General features: G+C 30.6%; 1 protein-coding gene across 8 annotated transcripts in view; it reads left to right on the forward strand.

Annotated features, from left to right (window-relative positions):
- Window positions 1–15,292, forward strand: part of LOC143232331 (myosin-VIIa-like) — a 163,724-nt gene that overhangs the window by 37,868 nt on the left and 110,564 nt on the right. For all 8 annotated transcript variants that reach the window (XR_013017498.1, XM_076467609.1, XM_076467614.1 and 5 more), the window contains 4 exons: window positions 7,900–8,013; window positions 11,355–11,501; window positions 12,662–12,846; window positions 13,867–13,988. Coding sequence is in view for 7 of the 8 variants with exons in the window: in XM_076467609.1 (XP_076323724.1) it covers window positions 7,900–8,013; window positions 11,355–11,501; window positions 12,662–12,846; window positions 13,867–13,988 (568 nt within the window). In the remaining variant the exon portion in view is untranslated. The remainder of the gene's footprint in view (window positions 1–7,899; window positions 8,014–11,354; window positions 11,502–12,661; window positions 12,847–13,866; window positions 13,989–15,292) is intronic.

Here is a 15,292-nt window from a genome sequence, read left to right on the forward strand (position 1 = left end):
CCCTTAAATTCTAATCTAACATTTTTAAATAATGGAATGATAAAGGCTCCATGAAGGATAAAATACTGTTATCAGAGCAGCAAAAACTACTCAAAATAATAAGTGCTTTTTTCTTTTTTTGCTAGTTGAGTACAGCTGCTTTGTTGCTATAAAAATGTGGTTGGACTTACTTTCATTACAGTCCAAGGTGGGCAAGATATCATAATTCAAAATAAAATTGGCAGAAAATTAAAGTAAATACAATGCATTTAGACTGAATTTGATATACACCACAACAAGATAGGGCAGTTGAAGTTGTGTAAACTTTAATGGTGTGGACATTACAAACCATATTAAATTTAATGTAATATTTGAGTTATTGTAAAGTTACAAACAGCTCAGGTCTCTTTGCTAGATTTGCCAGGAACCATTTCTACTCTGCCAGTCTACTGCTGGTAACAACTTTGTTACCTGTTATAATTCCACCGTTTATGAACTAATAAACATAACTTTCTTTCTAAGCATCACATGATATATAGTCACAAGCAGAAATCTACTGCACTAAGAATTTTCAACTATAATACACCAAACCTAGATTAATATACACATTGTCCACTACAATACACACTCAAACCAATGCTGACTGTGGAAAACACATTTACTGTCTTAGACAACTATTGTGTCTATCAGCCAAACTACCACAATATTGTACTGCTATCTATGGATTGCCCAACCCATTCAATCAGCATTGAATACAGCAAACAATTCAGTGAAACAAGAACTTTTTCACAATAACTTATTACAACCTGATTCTTGTCCCATGTTTATCAAAAACTCAGAACCTTCACTTTACATCTGGAAGTAGCACACAGATCTTTCATACTCAGAAGTATGGACTTTGGTGTGTGAATAAAAACACTGTACCTGAGTTCTCATAAAGTTTTTCAATTATCTATTTCAAGTAATCATTTCAAACTATGCCAACTGTCAGTGTTCTAGGGATTACATATGATAACATCAGCTGCCCTATCGTTGTACGCTAATTAAGTAGTTATCACATGTAGTATAGACATCCTGCTGTAAAATAGCACTTGGTAGTTTATAGTCAATGCTCTTTTGCTTGCCACATGATCATTGCAACTCATAGTTTTATGGTCTGAGCTATCTCAGAATGCAATAAAAACCAGTTCAAATAGAACTAAGTTGTTTCCTTGCAGTAGGCATATATCAGATCTGTATGCATTCTTAAACTCAAACTTTTTCTAGTTTACTGTCTTGTCATGGCATCTTTTCTGCTACATGACAGTCTTCTCTAGCTGCTGATTATCAGATTTATAATAATCAAGTAATGGAAACTTCAATTGTTCCATGTATTCCTCTGGGCATTGTAGCATGTGTGTGCTGAGTGGTGTACTGTGAGCTATATTTTTCCACTGAATATCAGTGAGTTATCGAACAACTGCTATTGAAATTAGCTATGTAATTTTTTTTTCAGATGCTCCAAATAATACTATCCATTGTTCAGAAAATGCATCAGTGATGGACTGTGCTAAGTTATCAATAAGTGGATAAGATATATTCAACTCGTTTACATAGATTAAGTATCTCTCCCATTTCAATAATCTAAGTTTAAGTTACATCATCTGCTTGAAAATACTTGTTGAATCATATGTTTATACACGTTTGAAAGCTGTCTTAAACTTGCTGTTATCATCTAACTTGACATACTAATATCTTGATACTAAGTATGTTGTGTTGAACCACTGGAAACATTCCACTGCATCCAGGCATTTGACTCTCTATGACAGTAAAAATATATTAGTGAGGCCGATGCCTTAATCCACCTATGATTCACAAATAACCTTAGCATACCTTTTTTTATTTTGACAATTATGATGGAGATAATCAAGTCCTCTCTGAAAATTGCATTACTCTACCCATTTGATTTGTTTTTTGCAGAACTCAGGGAAGAAAGCATTGCAGGTATGTAACACAGTGCATTGTATTTTACCTGTATCTTTGTGGTGGCATGCTATTGTTGTATGATCCAAATGATAACACTGTGTAACACAAATTTTGTTCCTGGATAGTATGTGTTATTTCTTAATTGCTTATGCTGTAAAAGTACAGAATATGGCCATTATTCCCTTCCAACTTTGCTTGTGTGACCTGGATAATGAAATTTAGAAATTAACCTATTTTCTATGTAAAAACGGGCAAATTTGCACATTTTCATTTACATAAGGTTTAAATAAAACAACATATGAATCAAGATTTACATGTATTTGCACTAAAGTTATACAAAAATGAACAAAAAATGTTTAGAAGTTAGTAGTTTTTTGAGATTTGCAACTGTAATATAAATCACTTTCATGTATCAGCCCCCAAATATAGTCTCCCATCATGTTTTCGTTATATGCTCCCAGGTCACAAAAGCAAAGTTTGAAGAGAAAAATAGGTTTTTTTCCATTTACTTTAGGTATAAGCAATTGAGAAATAACACTTTCTGTCCATGGACAAGAAAAAGTGAATATTTTATTAAATAGTGTAATCTGATCCCACAAAAACATCAGCACATTTAATGAGTAACTCACTGATTTCATGTCAGTACTACTATGCTGAGCCTAAGTTTCCTGTACATTCTGCCAATGGTGATCTCAGACAACAGTCAACCAGTGTTTTAAGGTTTGCTAACAGCTGTACATTTACTTTTAGACATGGTGTAAGTAAAACAACCCTAGCTAAACATCTAGCTCCAGTTCTTTTTACTTTATTTATCCATATAGTGACTATTTTAGCCAGAAGTTGAATAATCAGATTTCCATAAATTAGAGAACAGCACTAGAAATAAGCTACTACTTAGAGAGATAACTAATCAGTCTACTATAGTCTGCTTTCTGAGAAGAAATTAGTGTTTCATGGGTAGATTCTTTTACTGCAGCAGATGACAATAATATACTGTATTATGCCCTTAAACCACAGAATACAGTCTGTTCACTTTTCTTCAGTTTGCAATGGATAGCTTTCCTGCAAAGCTATAGTATATCTTATGTTGTAAACCTTGTTGACAATTTTTCTTTGGGTAAAATTTGAGGTATGTTTCTTCACACAAGTTTTTTACATCACCATTGGCTCAGACAAAGTTTGTATTAACTGATCAAAGTGATGATTTCACTCAGAGTGTTTAGTAGTTTAAGAGGTCAACTACTGCTGTAGCAGCTTTTACATCAATCAGGAAATTGATCTCCTGGTCATGTACTTTTAATGATTTATTACCAACCCCACCCAGCCCTGTAGAAGCTGGTTGTCCACCAAACTTTTGTACCTAAACTTAGAAGTGTATTCTTCAATTCAGTAGCCAAACACAGCATGGGCTCCTTTAGTATAAGTGTTCTTGAGCCATTTCTAACCTACGATGCTGCCTCTTGTATCATTACAGAGTTAAGCAAAACTGGAAACAAGATACAAGAAATTTCAGTTGGGACATTTCTTCCAGTCCACAACCAAAGCATACTCCCCATGCCACTTGTCTAGAGTACAAGTAGGAGCCAGTCTGCTGTTGCTGCATAGTCATTATAAGGATGCCCTTATCACTCAGTGGTATATATGGCTATATCAAGATGACAGGAGATGATGCAAAATTCAACAGGATTCTTTGGCTGGGCATAACATATTTAAAATACATACATATTTAAAGTTCATTCTGGTTGAAATGGCACAACTCCTGCTTCTGCTACAGATTCCTTCTCCTAAATCTGGCTCATAATGACTATGTATATTTGTACTCTGTTGCTATCATGTTGATATTTACCTTCTCTTTTAGATGTTGCTGATCATCCACAAAGTGGTCAAGTCTTAGTGGATCTCTCTCTTTTAAGCTTTGAACTCAGCTCATTAAATAATTAAATTTGTTTCCCACCTTGTTGAATTGTTGGTGCATCTCAGCTATGACCTCAGCTCTAGTGTATCTATGATCTTCCTTATCCAAATCTCACCTCTCAGCAAGACTCATGTGTTCTTTCTCATGGTGATTTTTTTTTTTTCATGGAAGTAAGACAGCATAAGTTGATAGACTTTATGCTTTAGTCAGTGGAATCTCTAATTTTCCTAGTAGTTGTGATACTGACTAGCAGTGGAGTTCTGCTCCTTTGGTTAGAAATAATCTAGTTATCCTGCATGTATAAGTACTCAAGGAACACAATCAGCATTCCTGGAACTTTAAGGCTTCAGTGCTTCTTCATAAACTTATGGTTAGATTGAGATAGTAGACATATCTATCTGCATTAATGGCAAAACACTCATCCAGGAGCAAACTTCTTGATTATACCATTTGCTCAGACCCTCTCTCTCCTCCTCTATTGCTTGTTCTTTTATGTGGAATTTAATAAATTTAAAACTTTTCTGAGTACAAAAGGAACACACAACACACATATGTCATTAAGAAAAAACAAATTTTGTGATTATAGCACTAAATTTACAACCTTGCCTGCTTAATTTTGGTATTCACAGGTATACAGAATTTGTACAAGCAAGAACAGCAGTTGAAATAAAAGGTTTGAAGACAATTTATTACAAAGTTGAACTGAACTGTAGCCTAACTGGATTGAGCAAAGAGAGCATACAGAAGTTCCTTAATGAAACAAAAAACATTGTGTGTTTAACAGCATATAAGACAAACAATAAGTTGAATTAGTTACCAAGTGTGCTGGATTTGTATCTTTTATTGTTAGATAAATCCATGCCAGGCAAAACTCTGGATAATCCTAAAAGAATACACCACTAAACATTTCTTAAACTATAGTAGAATTTCCCAGAATATAGTTGTCACTTTGATCACTATGTAATATCGCAGCCAAAAACATGTGCAACTAGATAACTCATTAGCACAAATCTAGCGACTTCTTCAGCAACACCTATGATGGAAAAGTCCAGAAATATTAAAGGGAAATTAGTTAAAAACTATCTAATGCCAATTTTAATTCTCTGAGGAGAGAGATGTAATAGATTTACTGTTGTACATTTATTTTAATACCTACGTTTCTTTCAGTAAAGTTTTAATACATGTAGTGTATTTTGTTGGATGTGTGTTGTGCAAGTCTCACTTGTTCTCTAAATTTGTGGAATGTTCTCAAGAGCAAGAATCAACAATATGTGGGTTACATGTTTTTGAACATTCAAGAATGTTCGAGAATCTCACATGATTCATATAAAAGCAACTAGCCAAGGGACAGTTATTCATTTTCAGCTACATGCAGTATACTATAAGCCTCAGAAGCTGTAACTGTGGTTAACGCTTACTAATAGGAAAATTACAGCATTTAACCATGAACTTTTATAGATTTTGAATGCTATAAACTGTTTAACTTCAATTTATTAAATGTTAGTATTTATACGAGGACATTGGATATTGTCATCGATGAAAACTTATGGGTGCTTCAAGCTAGCTAGCTGTCAAGAGAAATGTACAGATGTATCAACAAAAATATTAATTTGAACATCGATGAAAGACTCAGTTCCAGACCAGATATAAAACTTGGTATTGTTTGTAAGTTTGTATATAAACCATCATTTATAATAACTATTAGTAATAACTGTTATTAGAAATTGTATTGTTTTTTTGTATATTAATATATGTTTTTGTTAAGGAAGAAAATTGTGTGTATCAATCATGTTGGTAAATATCATAAATTTGATACATATTGAAACTCAATTAACTTCTAAATTAAAATTAAAATTCCCAGCTATTTGAAATCATAATACGTAACATACATATTATAATAAATTGGAAACTCGTTTGAGATAAATTATAATATGTAACATTTTGACAGGTGATCAGCATGAGAACAAGGTCAACGCTATTAAATCTGTTGTTTTGCACCTTATGTATCCATCGTTTATGTCAATTCATGAATTTTTAAAAACTTTTATTGAATTTAACAAAAATCTATATGAAAACTGTTAGCACTAGCTGTCCTAAATTTTAGTGACAGACAATAGGGAGGAATGCAGCTCAACAGAAACATCCAGTGCCAACGTTTGGGCCAGTTTATCACACCCAGTATAATGGAATTTTACCATCACTCTTATAACATACTCCTAGCTCTAAAATACAAAGCGATATTGTTTTTAACACAATCCACAGAAACTCGGGATAGATCTGCAAAAACTTCTAAATATTTTGGTAAACATGGAATGTTCACTCTTCTAAACTAATAAAATAAACGCCTGATATGTTTCACATTAGTGCAACTGATATGCACATTTATTATGTATTTTTATGTGCAGCTGTGATTTATAAACTTGTACAACTTTAGATGTCAAACATTTTACGATATATTGTCAAGTAATAGTGCCCATAATGGTCTCTACCTGCCACCTGGTGTCTAATGCAAATAAATATTTTGTCAATTGAAGGTTTTTCGATTGTAGTTGCATTAACAATTAATATGACTCATATATTTGTATGAGTGTGATTTGGTTTGTTCGTGCTTAAGTACAAAGCTACAAAATGGGCTATTTGTGCTCTGCCCACCATGGGTATTGTAACTCGGTTTCTAGTTGTTAGTCATTTCATTAATTAACAATCAAAAGAATCACAAAAGTCAGCAAAAATTGATGTATAATAAAATCAGTTTCATGTACAATTTGGCCTCTAGTCTTCCATGTTACAGTTTTGGGCCTTTCTAAAGAAAATAAATGTAAAACTGGATTAGGTTAAAATGATATGTGACATTATCATTTAAAAAGTTTCTGTATTGAACATTTTTCAAATGAAGGTTTATCCGTCCATACTTTATGTTATTGTATAATACGCATCTTCATTACTAAAAATGAAAACCAAGGAATAGAGGTACATGCATCTTAAGATGTAATAATTATTATTAAATTCATTCATTTGAAAACAAAGAAAGCCTTTCCATATTTTAGATTATTGTACATAACTAAGATTTATTTAAAAGTTGTATTCACTAGTGCATCCCTGTTTAGGCTAGTGCATTGATGCACAACAATATGCATATATGGTGACTTTAATGTATGTGTATGAATTAGTGATATTAAGAAATACAAAAGCTAGAAATATATTATTTAGTACCTAATTAATTTACTTACTCTTTTACAATTTGAGTTTTGAAAATATATGTATGTAACTTTTATTTTTTTTTTTTTTTCTTTGAAACTCTGATATTGTGTATTACATATTTTGTCAGTTGACTTAAATTTAAAAGGCATTTTTGTTTATTTGATTAAGACACATATCTCATAATATAAGTTTCAATAAACATCTCAGAATGGGATCATTAGTAGATAGTAATGAGCGGTTTTGTTAACATTTTTGCACACACATTCTCTACCTACATTCAGAACATTCTATCAAGATCTGCTCAAACATTTTATTTTTAGACAGAACTTTGGTATCAATGGCTTAAGTAACGAGCAGAAACAATCAACACTAAGACATTAGATTTTGAGAAGTGCTTTTTTGTTTTATATTGATGAATATAAAAAATAAAACACGGTAATCACTCCTTATTTTCAAGCTATGAAGATTTTTAAATCTATGATAAAGGTGTAAGTTGAATTTATTTATGATCTATACATTGGTTATGAGCCAATTTTAACAATAATGGGAAAAGTTAGTGGAGTGTAAAAGTAGGACAGTCAGGTATTCAAACAGGGCAATAACTTTATAAAGTTACAACTATGTAAAAAAATGTATATAATATCTTAAGCAGTAAGTGAGGTTGTGTTTTTTCTAATTGAAGTTACATAATGTTTTATTCAGTTTGTTTTTAAGAGCCTTTAGTAATTATTCATATATACAATATCAGAAAGAGATCTTTAAATGTAAATTTGATTTTAAATAGGCATACTCTTTTGACTGATTATAAATTATTAAAACAACTGTTTCATATTCTTTAGGGTGATTACATCTGGATTGAGCCTCAATCTAAAAGAGAATTTGATGTTGCCATTGGTGCTCAAGTTACATCTACACATGGGAAGGGGTTTCAGGTTATTGATGATGATGGAAAGGTAATGTGCAACTTCAGCAATTACTCAAATAAAATGTCTCAACCTCTCTAGTCAGATATATAATAAGAAGTATCAAGTTTTTCTTTTATTAGTTAAAACCATATAAAGTCTGACTTCCACATAATTCTACTATTGTTGTTAAGTTTTGATAAAATTATAATTCTTAGCCATGGTGTAGTGGCTCAGAGAATGGCTCTAAATTTTTTTCAAAGCACAAACTTTGTTTAGCTCCATCATCTCTTGACTGATTTGAGATCTAATTACAGTTTTGGTCTCAGGATTAATTTGGTCTAAGTATGCATAAAATAATTTCAGTTTGAGGATGGGCAACTTGAGATCTGGATGAATAATAAAATCGAATCAGGTTATGTGCACCCAGTACTTGGTATTGCTGGCACACAAAAATATAGCTAATTTAAAGAAAAACAAGTCTCACAGAGTAATTTAGTCAAATCCTGCCTAAAAGAATTTCAAGTGAGCAGCTATTGAGAATTCTCTCTTGTTTACTATACTTTTTAGAACTGGTTTAAATATTTTATTCATTCTGTCACTGTTGATTTATTTGCTTTAGAAAGTTATGAGGCTTTTTTTATCTTCCATATATATATTTTTTACTTATTTATATATTGAATAGTGTGTAGGTACCAAATAATTGGAAATTAGCTAATGTTGCTCCTCTTTTCAAGAGAGGTAATAATAAAAAAGTGGTTTCAGTAATTATAGGCCTATTAGCATTACATCAGTTGCAGGAAAACTATTGGAATATCTGATGGAAGATGTTTTGCAAAGTTTAAAACAAAGATTAGAATTTTATTGGATAGTCAAATATGGGTTTATTAAGAGAAAATATTGCCTTACAAATCTTTTGAGATTCTTTGACAAGGATACTCTTTATGTAGATCAAATAATGGTGCAGATATTGTGTATCTGGATTTGCAGAAAGCCTTTGGCAACGTGCCAAATAAAAGAATTGTTAAAAATATCTCATTTAGGTGTGAGGGATAAGTTATCTAATTGGATAGAAGAGTGGATGGATGGAAGAAAGTAAAGGGTTATTACAAATGGAGTTCAGTCAAACTGGATTAATGTTACAAGTGGGGTACCTTAGGACTTTGCTTTTGTATTTTAGTTTACTTATATCAATGACATATATGTAGGAATGGTCAATAAATGACTTTAACTTGCAGATAATATTAAGGTCATGGGTGTTGCTAGCTGTGAAGAGGATGCTGCTTTATAGAAGGAATTTAGATCACTTAGCAAGTTAGCTAAATAAATGGCAGATGTGTTTTAAATAAAATAAATGAAAGATAATGCATGTGGGTTATCATAAATTGAATTATAAGTATAATTTGGATGGAAATAACTTTAACAGTATCATAAAAGAAAGAGATCTTGATGTAATGATTAATCAATTTCCTAAACCATCCAAGCAGTGTGCTGTTGCTAGTGGTAGATTAAATAGGATTTTAATATTAAATACAAGTCTAAAGAGATTACAATTTCACTGTATAGCTCTGATTAGGCTACATCTGAAGCATTGTGTTTAGTCTTGGGCTTCTTACATATCAAAGAACACTGAATTGTTAGAAAGGGTTCAGAAAAGAGTTTCTAGAATGATGCCTGAGACTGAGGGTTTGTCATAAGAGGGCAGGTTAAGATATTTGAAACTGTTTTCTTTTGAAAAAGAAAAGTTAGAGGGGATCTGATTAACATGTTTGAGATTGTAAAAGGAGTTTTTAATGTTGATGCATCAACAGTTTTCTTACTTAACAGTGAGAATTATAGAACTAGGGAACACAAATATAGGTTTAGGCAAGATAAAAGCCTTCTTCAACTGAGATAATTTTATATGTTAAGGTCAAGTGGTTGGCCTCTGGAATGGGTTGCTTTCAGATGTTGTGATGATGGTAAATTTTACATGAGTTTAAGAGAAAGTTTGATAACTGTGTGAATGAATGATAAGCTGAACTGGACTAACAGTTCCTTTGTTGTCCCCAAACATTATGTTACATTATTTCTCTAAAGTTCTTTAAAATAATTTTATTTTGTTTGTGCAATAGAATGTTGTTAATGTCTTGTGGTTTACCTTATGTTATTTTTAAAGTGTTTTCCAATTAACCTTTGTAATCTTATAATATTCTACCAGGATGTTTATTCATAGTAAACATAATACTAACTTGTTCAGTAAAGTTATATAATTTAAAAAAAAAAAAGAAATTGATAGTTGTGATGATTCATAAGTCAGGAAAATTTGAGTAGAATAAGAAAATTCTTAACAGTCATAGTTACCCATAAATAGTGAAACACACTTCTGTCATAAGGCATTCAAATAATACTTATGCTTGCAAGTCCAGGTTATGAATGGCATATTTACTTCCATATAATATAACAAAGCATGTAGTTGAGTGAAACTCAGCATCAATCATCAGAATCATAATTTACTGAAAGAAATGAATATTTAGTTTTAATTTCCAGAATCAGCAGCTATATTTAGGTTATTCTGTTAAATTGTTGAACTTTGAATAAGTAAGTTTTTAAAATGTTATTATTTTACTTCTCTAATAAATAATTAAGATATTGTTATTGTAGGCAGTTTTTTTATTTTAGGTATTAGAATTTTTGCATTGTTATAGGGTGTTTTCATACATGGCTTTATGACTAGAACCTTCTTGAAAGATTAGGAAAGAGTTTTGAGCAAATTTGTTTTTTTGTTATTTGTTTTTACCAAATAATGCAATATAACTTGTCCAACAATAGAAACTGTTAGGTACAATATTATTCAATGTGTCTGATAAATAATCTGTTAGTCCTTTAAAAGCTCATTTGTGAACCTAGAACATATCTGTTGTGGACTAAACCTGTGATTTTTAGCTTTATCCTTAATTTTGTATGTCAAAAATATAATTTTATAATGTAGATGTTGTTGTAATTTGTAGCTCATCTGCAGCTAGTAATTTAGAAACGTTTTGGTTTTGTACTTATTGTTTAGGGATTTTCAACTAATTTTAGAACTTACTGAATGGATTAATTAATATTATTAATGGTGTTACATACAGGCTACAAAATGTAACTTTCTTCACATTGTTAAAACAATTTTAATTCACATACTATGCTAATTCATTTAGTGATATGAAAGAAAAGTATGATTTGGAGATAACTATAATAACATTAATAAAGACAGTTTGTTTGGAAGTTGTGATTCCAAGAATTATTTAATGAGTATGGTTTATTATCGTTTGAAACTGTACAGAAATAAAAGCTACAAATGTACTGTTTAATTTGCCACATGCAACCTTTTTGTATTTTAGTGACCTTTTATTTTTTTAAATTATTTTTAGGAGCAATGGCTTTCTCCAGAGAAGAAAATCAAGGCAATGCATACTACATCTGTTAAAGGTGTGGAAGACATGATCTCTCTTGGTGACCTACATGAAGCTGGAATCCTTAGAAACTTGCACATTCGTTACAAAGAGAGTTTAATATATGTATGTATGAAAATTAAATGTTAAAATTTTGACCTTTTGTACACTAATTATATTTTAATTTGGGAAACTTTAACATCTCTCCAGATTTAAAAACTAATATAAGATTGCATAAAATAGTTTTCAAACTTTTATTGATAAGCAGAGAACAATGTTTTGACCTTCCTATGACATCTTTTTGTTAAACTGAAGATGACTTATCAATAAAAGTGTTAATACTCATACCAACTATTCTGAGATACATTTTTATTTCAAGTGGGTTTTGTATCGTCAAGAAAAATTTCAAACTGTACTGATTTATTTCATAACTCAATATTATAATTTATTTTAATTATTAATTCATATTTACTGTTATCAAATTAAACATTTACAACACATCTTTCTTAGTTTTAATTAAAACTATTTATAATTACTACTGTAAACTAAAGCTGTAAAATTCCATTTTAAAAATATATCTAGCTAACTGCTGTAAGTTATGTTTTCACTACTCTGTTATATGTAAGGCTATAATTAATATATTCCTTTCAGAAAATATTTCCACATCACTGATGTTATGATTTCTAAAACTGTTAGTTGAAATCCTTACAAAATGCTTCTGCTTTGACTCTAGTTGGTAGATTATACAATATTTACACTTGCTTTGTTCTCCATAACAACTAGAGTGGGAGAACTTTATAACTACTGAACCCTGCATTAATCTTCTTGGATATTCATGGACCCCAAATATTTTGTAAACATTGGTGCCAAAAGATGAACTATGAACATGTTTGTTGTTCTCAGTATCCAGCTAGTTTGTATTAAATTGTTACACTTAGTTTAGGTGGTAAAAAAGGAAATAAGTGTTAATTTATTGATTAATAAAATAAACAAAATTGAGTGTTCGTTTTCTGTTTTTTGGTTTCCAAAATAATGATTTATTAGTATTTAACTATTTTTAAATTAATTTTTTTTTACAATGGGGTTTTCTTAAAACCCAGGAAGTGTGACTGTGGAAATTTTTACAGAAGACTAATGCAGGGTTAAAGCCATAAAATAAAACCTGAATTGAATTTAAACATATTTGTGTTATTTGTTACTATTTTTTATACTTGTCACATTTTTAAATTGTCATGGCCTTAGTTGAGATTCAAATTTACTTATTATTAGTTGTGTTTGTTTTTCAGACATATACAGGATCCATTCTTGTTGCTGTTAACCCATATGAAATCCTTCCAATCTACACAAATGAACAAATAAAACTGTACAGAGATAAAAAGATTGGAGAACTTCCTCCTCACATTTTTGCCATTGGAGACAACGCTTACCATTTTATGAAACGTTACCAACAGGACCAATGTGTTATCATCAGGTGAGAAGGTGAAAGTTAGCACTAAAATCTGTAAATTATTGCAAAATGAGGAAAATGTTATATGGGCAAACCTTTAAGAGAGAAGGGCATAATGATCAATCAGACTGAGTTTAATGTTGAGATAGATAATGCCTATTTGTATAGTTTAGCCTAGTTAAGAAAAGACTTTTCTAGAAATCTGTATTTATATTTCAGGGAACTGAGAAAACTTAGTAGTCAAAATATGCATTGTAAAGTATGATGAAGTAATGGCTTTGTTTATTTTTAATTAATTGTTTCTTCGTTCTCTCGTTTATGTTTTTTGTGAAATGCAGGTATTAGCATTTGATAAACATCATGAGAATTATTATGAAAGGTCATGTTGAACTTAGGGTCAAATCTAATATAATGTACAGAAAAAATAGTTTATTTGTTCATGAGGTAAATGTTTTCTGTAGTTTTTTTACAATTCAGTGAGAAAAGTAACTTTACAATTCACAACATTTTTAAGTTTTTCAAAATAAAAATTATTTGTTTAGATTAATATATATTTTGGACAAACTTTAATTTTTATTTTACAGTAAAAATATAATAATGTATCTAATATACCTGTGAATTATACTTTCTTCATGATTCTGCATAGTCAAAACACAACTGAAAATATTATCCATGAAGTATATTTTGTGTAACTCTAATGGTCTAAAAGATTCTATTTAAATGATAAAAAAATCCAAATTTTTTTAAAGTCAGTAGAAACATAGTGTATTTTACATGGACTTAATCATTAGCTAATTCAAGCCTTTAATTTCTCTTGTATATACAAATTATTTTTTTTACACTCATATAACAAAGTTTCTGGATCTAATATTGACGTTTATTGTCAGATGTAAGCTTAAAAGAAAACAAAGGTTACAATGTATGTGATTTTCAAAAATATTCTCATTTAGATATTAAAAAAAAACAGGTGTTTTGATTACCTCAGTTTAATAATATAGTATGAATTTGTAATAATACACGTTACACTCGTTTGTTACTTTTCAGTGGAGAGAGTGGTGCTGGTAAAACAGAAAGTACAAAGCTCACACTCCAGTATCTTGCAGCTATCAGTGGTCAACATTCATGGATAGAACAACAGATCCTCGAGGCTAACCCTATATTAGAAGGTTTGTTTGGTTACAGTTTTTTGGTGTGGTTTCAGTCTTTTTATTTATCAGCAGTAGAGATAAAAGGTTTTGTTGGTTTTTTTCATACTGAGAGACACCACTGAAATCTGTATGGGAATTTCAACATATCACAAAGTCTCTTAATGCAGTTACCTGTGATGATAATTTTGATAAGTAAAAAAGGATTTTCATGTCTTTAAGCCTCAATAAATTATATAGCATAATGGGAGATCAAGTTCATTAAACAGAATAGGCTTTACACTAGGTTCAACAATCAGAAGACAGTCTAATAATTTGTTGTTGTTGCTTTTCTTGACATTGAAGTCTTTATTTGTGCTAAGTGTTTAGTAATCAAATGCAAAATTAATTATTTGTTTCCAGTGATGCAGTAAGTTTATATATGTAAATGGCATAGTTTTTTTTCTCTGTTAGAGAAAGAATGGTGTGATCCAAATTTAAGTCATGTTAACCAAGAGCTGAATCAAGTATTTTGCCAACCACAATAATAAAATAAGTATTGAATCTAATCAGCTTTGCCAGTCACCTTACAAAACCCCAGTTTAAACCATAAAAAATATAATCAATGATTTTCAGAAACTTAAAATGTCAAAAGGTTTTGTTTCAGCCTGTTGAATTGTAATCATAAATGTAATATTACCTCAATAAACTAATGAGTTTGAAACACTTTCAACTCAGTTTCTCCAATGAACCATGACTTTAGAAACAAATATATACAAGAAAAGTGTTCACGATATGTTTCCTGAATAATCTGATATTTAATTTTGTTATTAAAAAGCTCCATATTTAAACATGAATTGTAGATATGTCTAGTTCAGTTTTTGCAAGAACCTTTAATCTGTGCTGATTTACTATTGGAATGGTATCTTTACCAAATATTTTGTATAATTCCTCAAACTTTTGTCAGTAATTTTAAAATTGCTTACAAATCTATTGTACTGTAACATGTACGACTGTATAAGATCTTAAATTATGAGACAATATCTCACATTCACACACAGAGTAGTTTCATTCCTCACGTGTCTGCCTATTAGATTTGCATGCCACTAGCTTTGAGCTCTCACCTAAAAGCTATGAATTTATCATGAACTGTTCTAGTACATGATAACATCATCATGCAATATTGGCTTTCCACCAGTAGAAGGGCTATACAACTTCCTTGTGCAGTAACTCTCTGTAAGCACTTGCACTCAAAATAATTTCAGTCTTTTCTTTGGCATTTTCTAAAATGGATATATTTTCAAAATTTTAAATGAATTATGAGATGTGCAATAGTTTATGAAACA

This window comes from Tachypleus tridentatus, chromosome 11, assembly GCF_004210375.1.
Source record: "Tachypleus tridentatus isolate NWPU-2018 chromosome 11, ASM421037v1, whole genome shotgun sequence".
NCBI classification, from domain to species: Eukaryota; Metazoa; Arthropoda; class Merostomata; order Xiphosura; family Limulidae; genus Tachypleus; species Tachypleus tridentatus.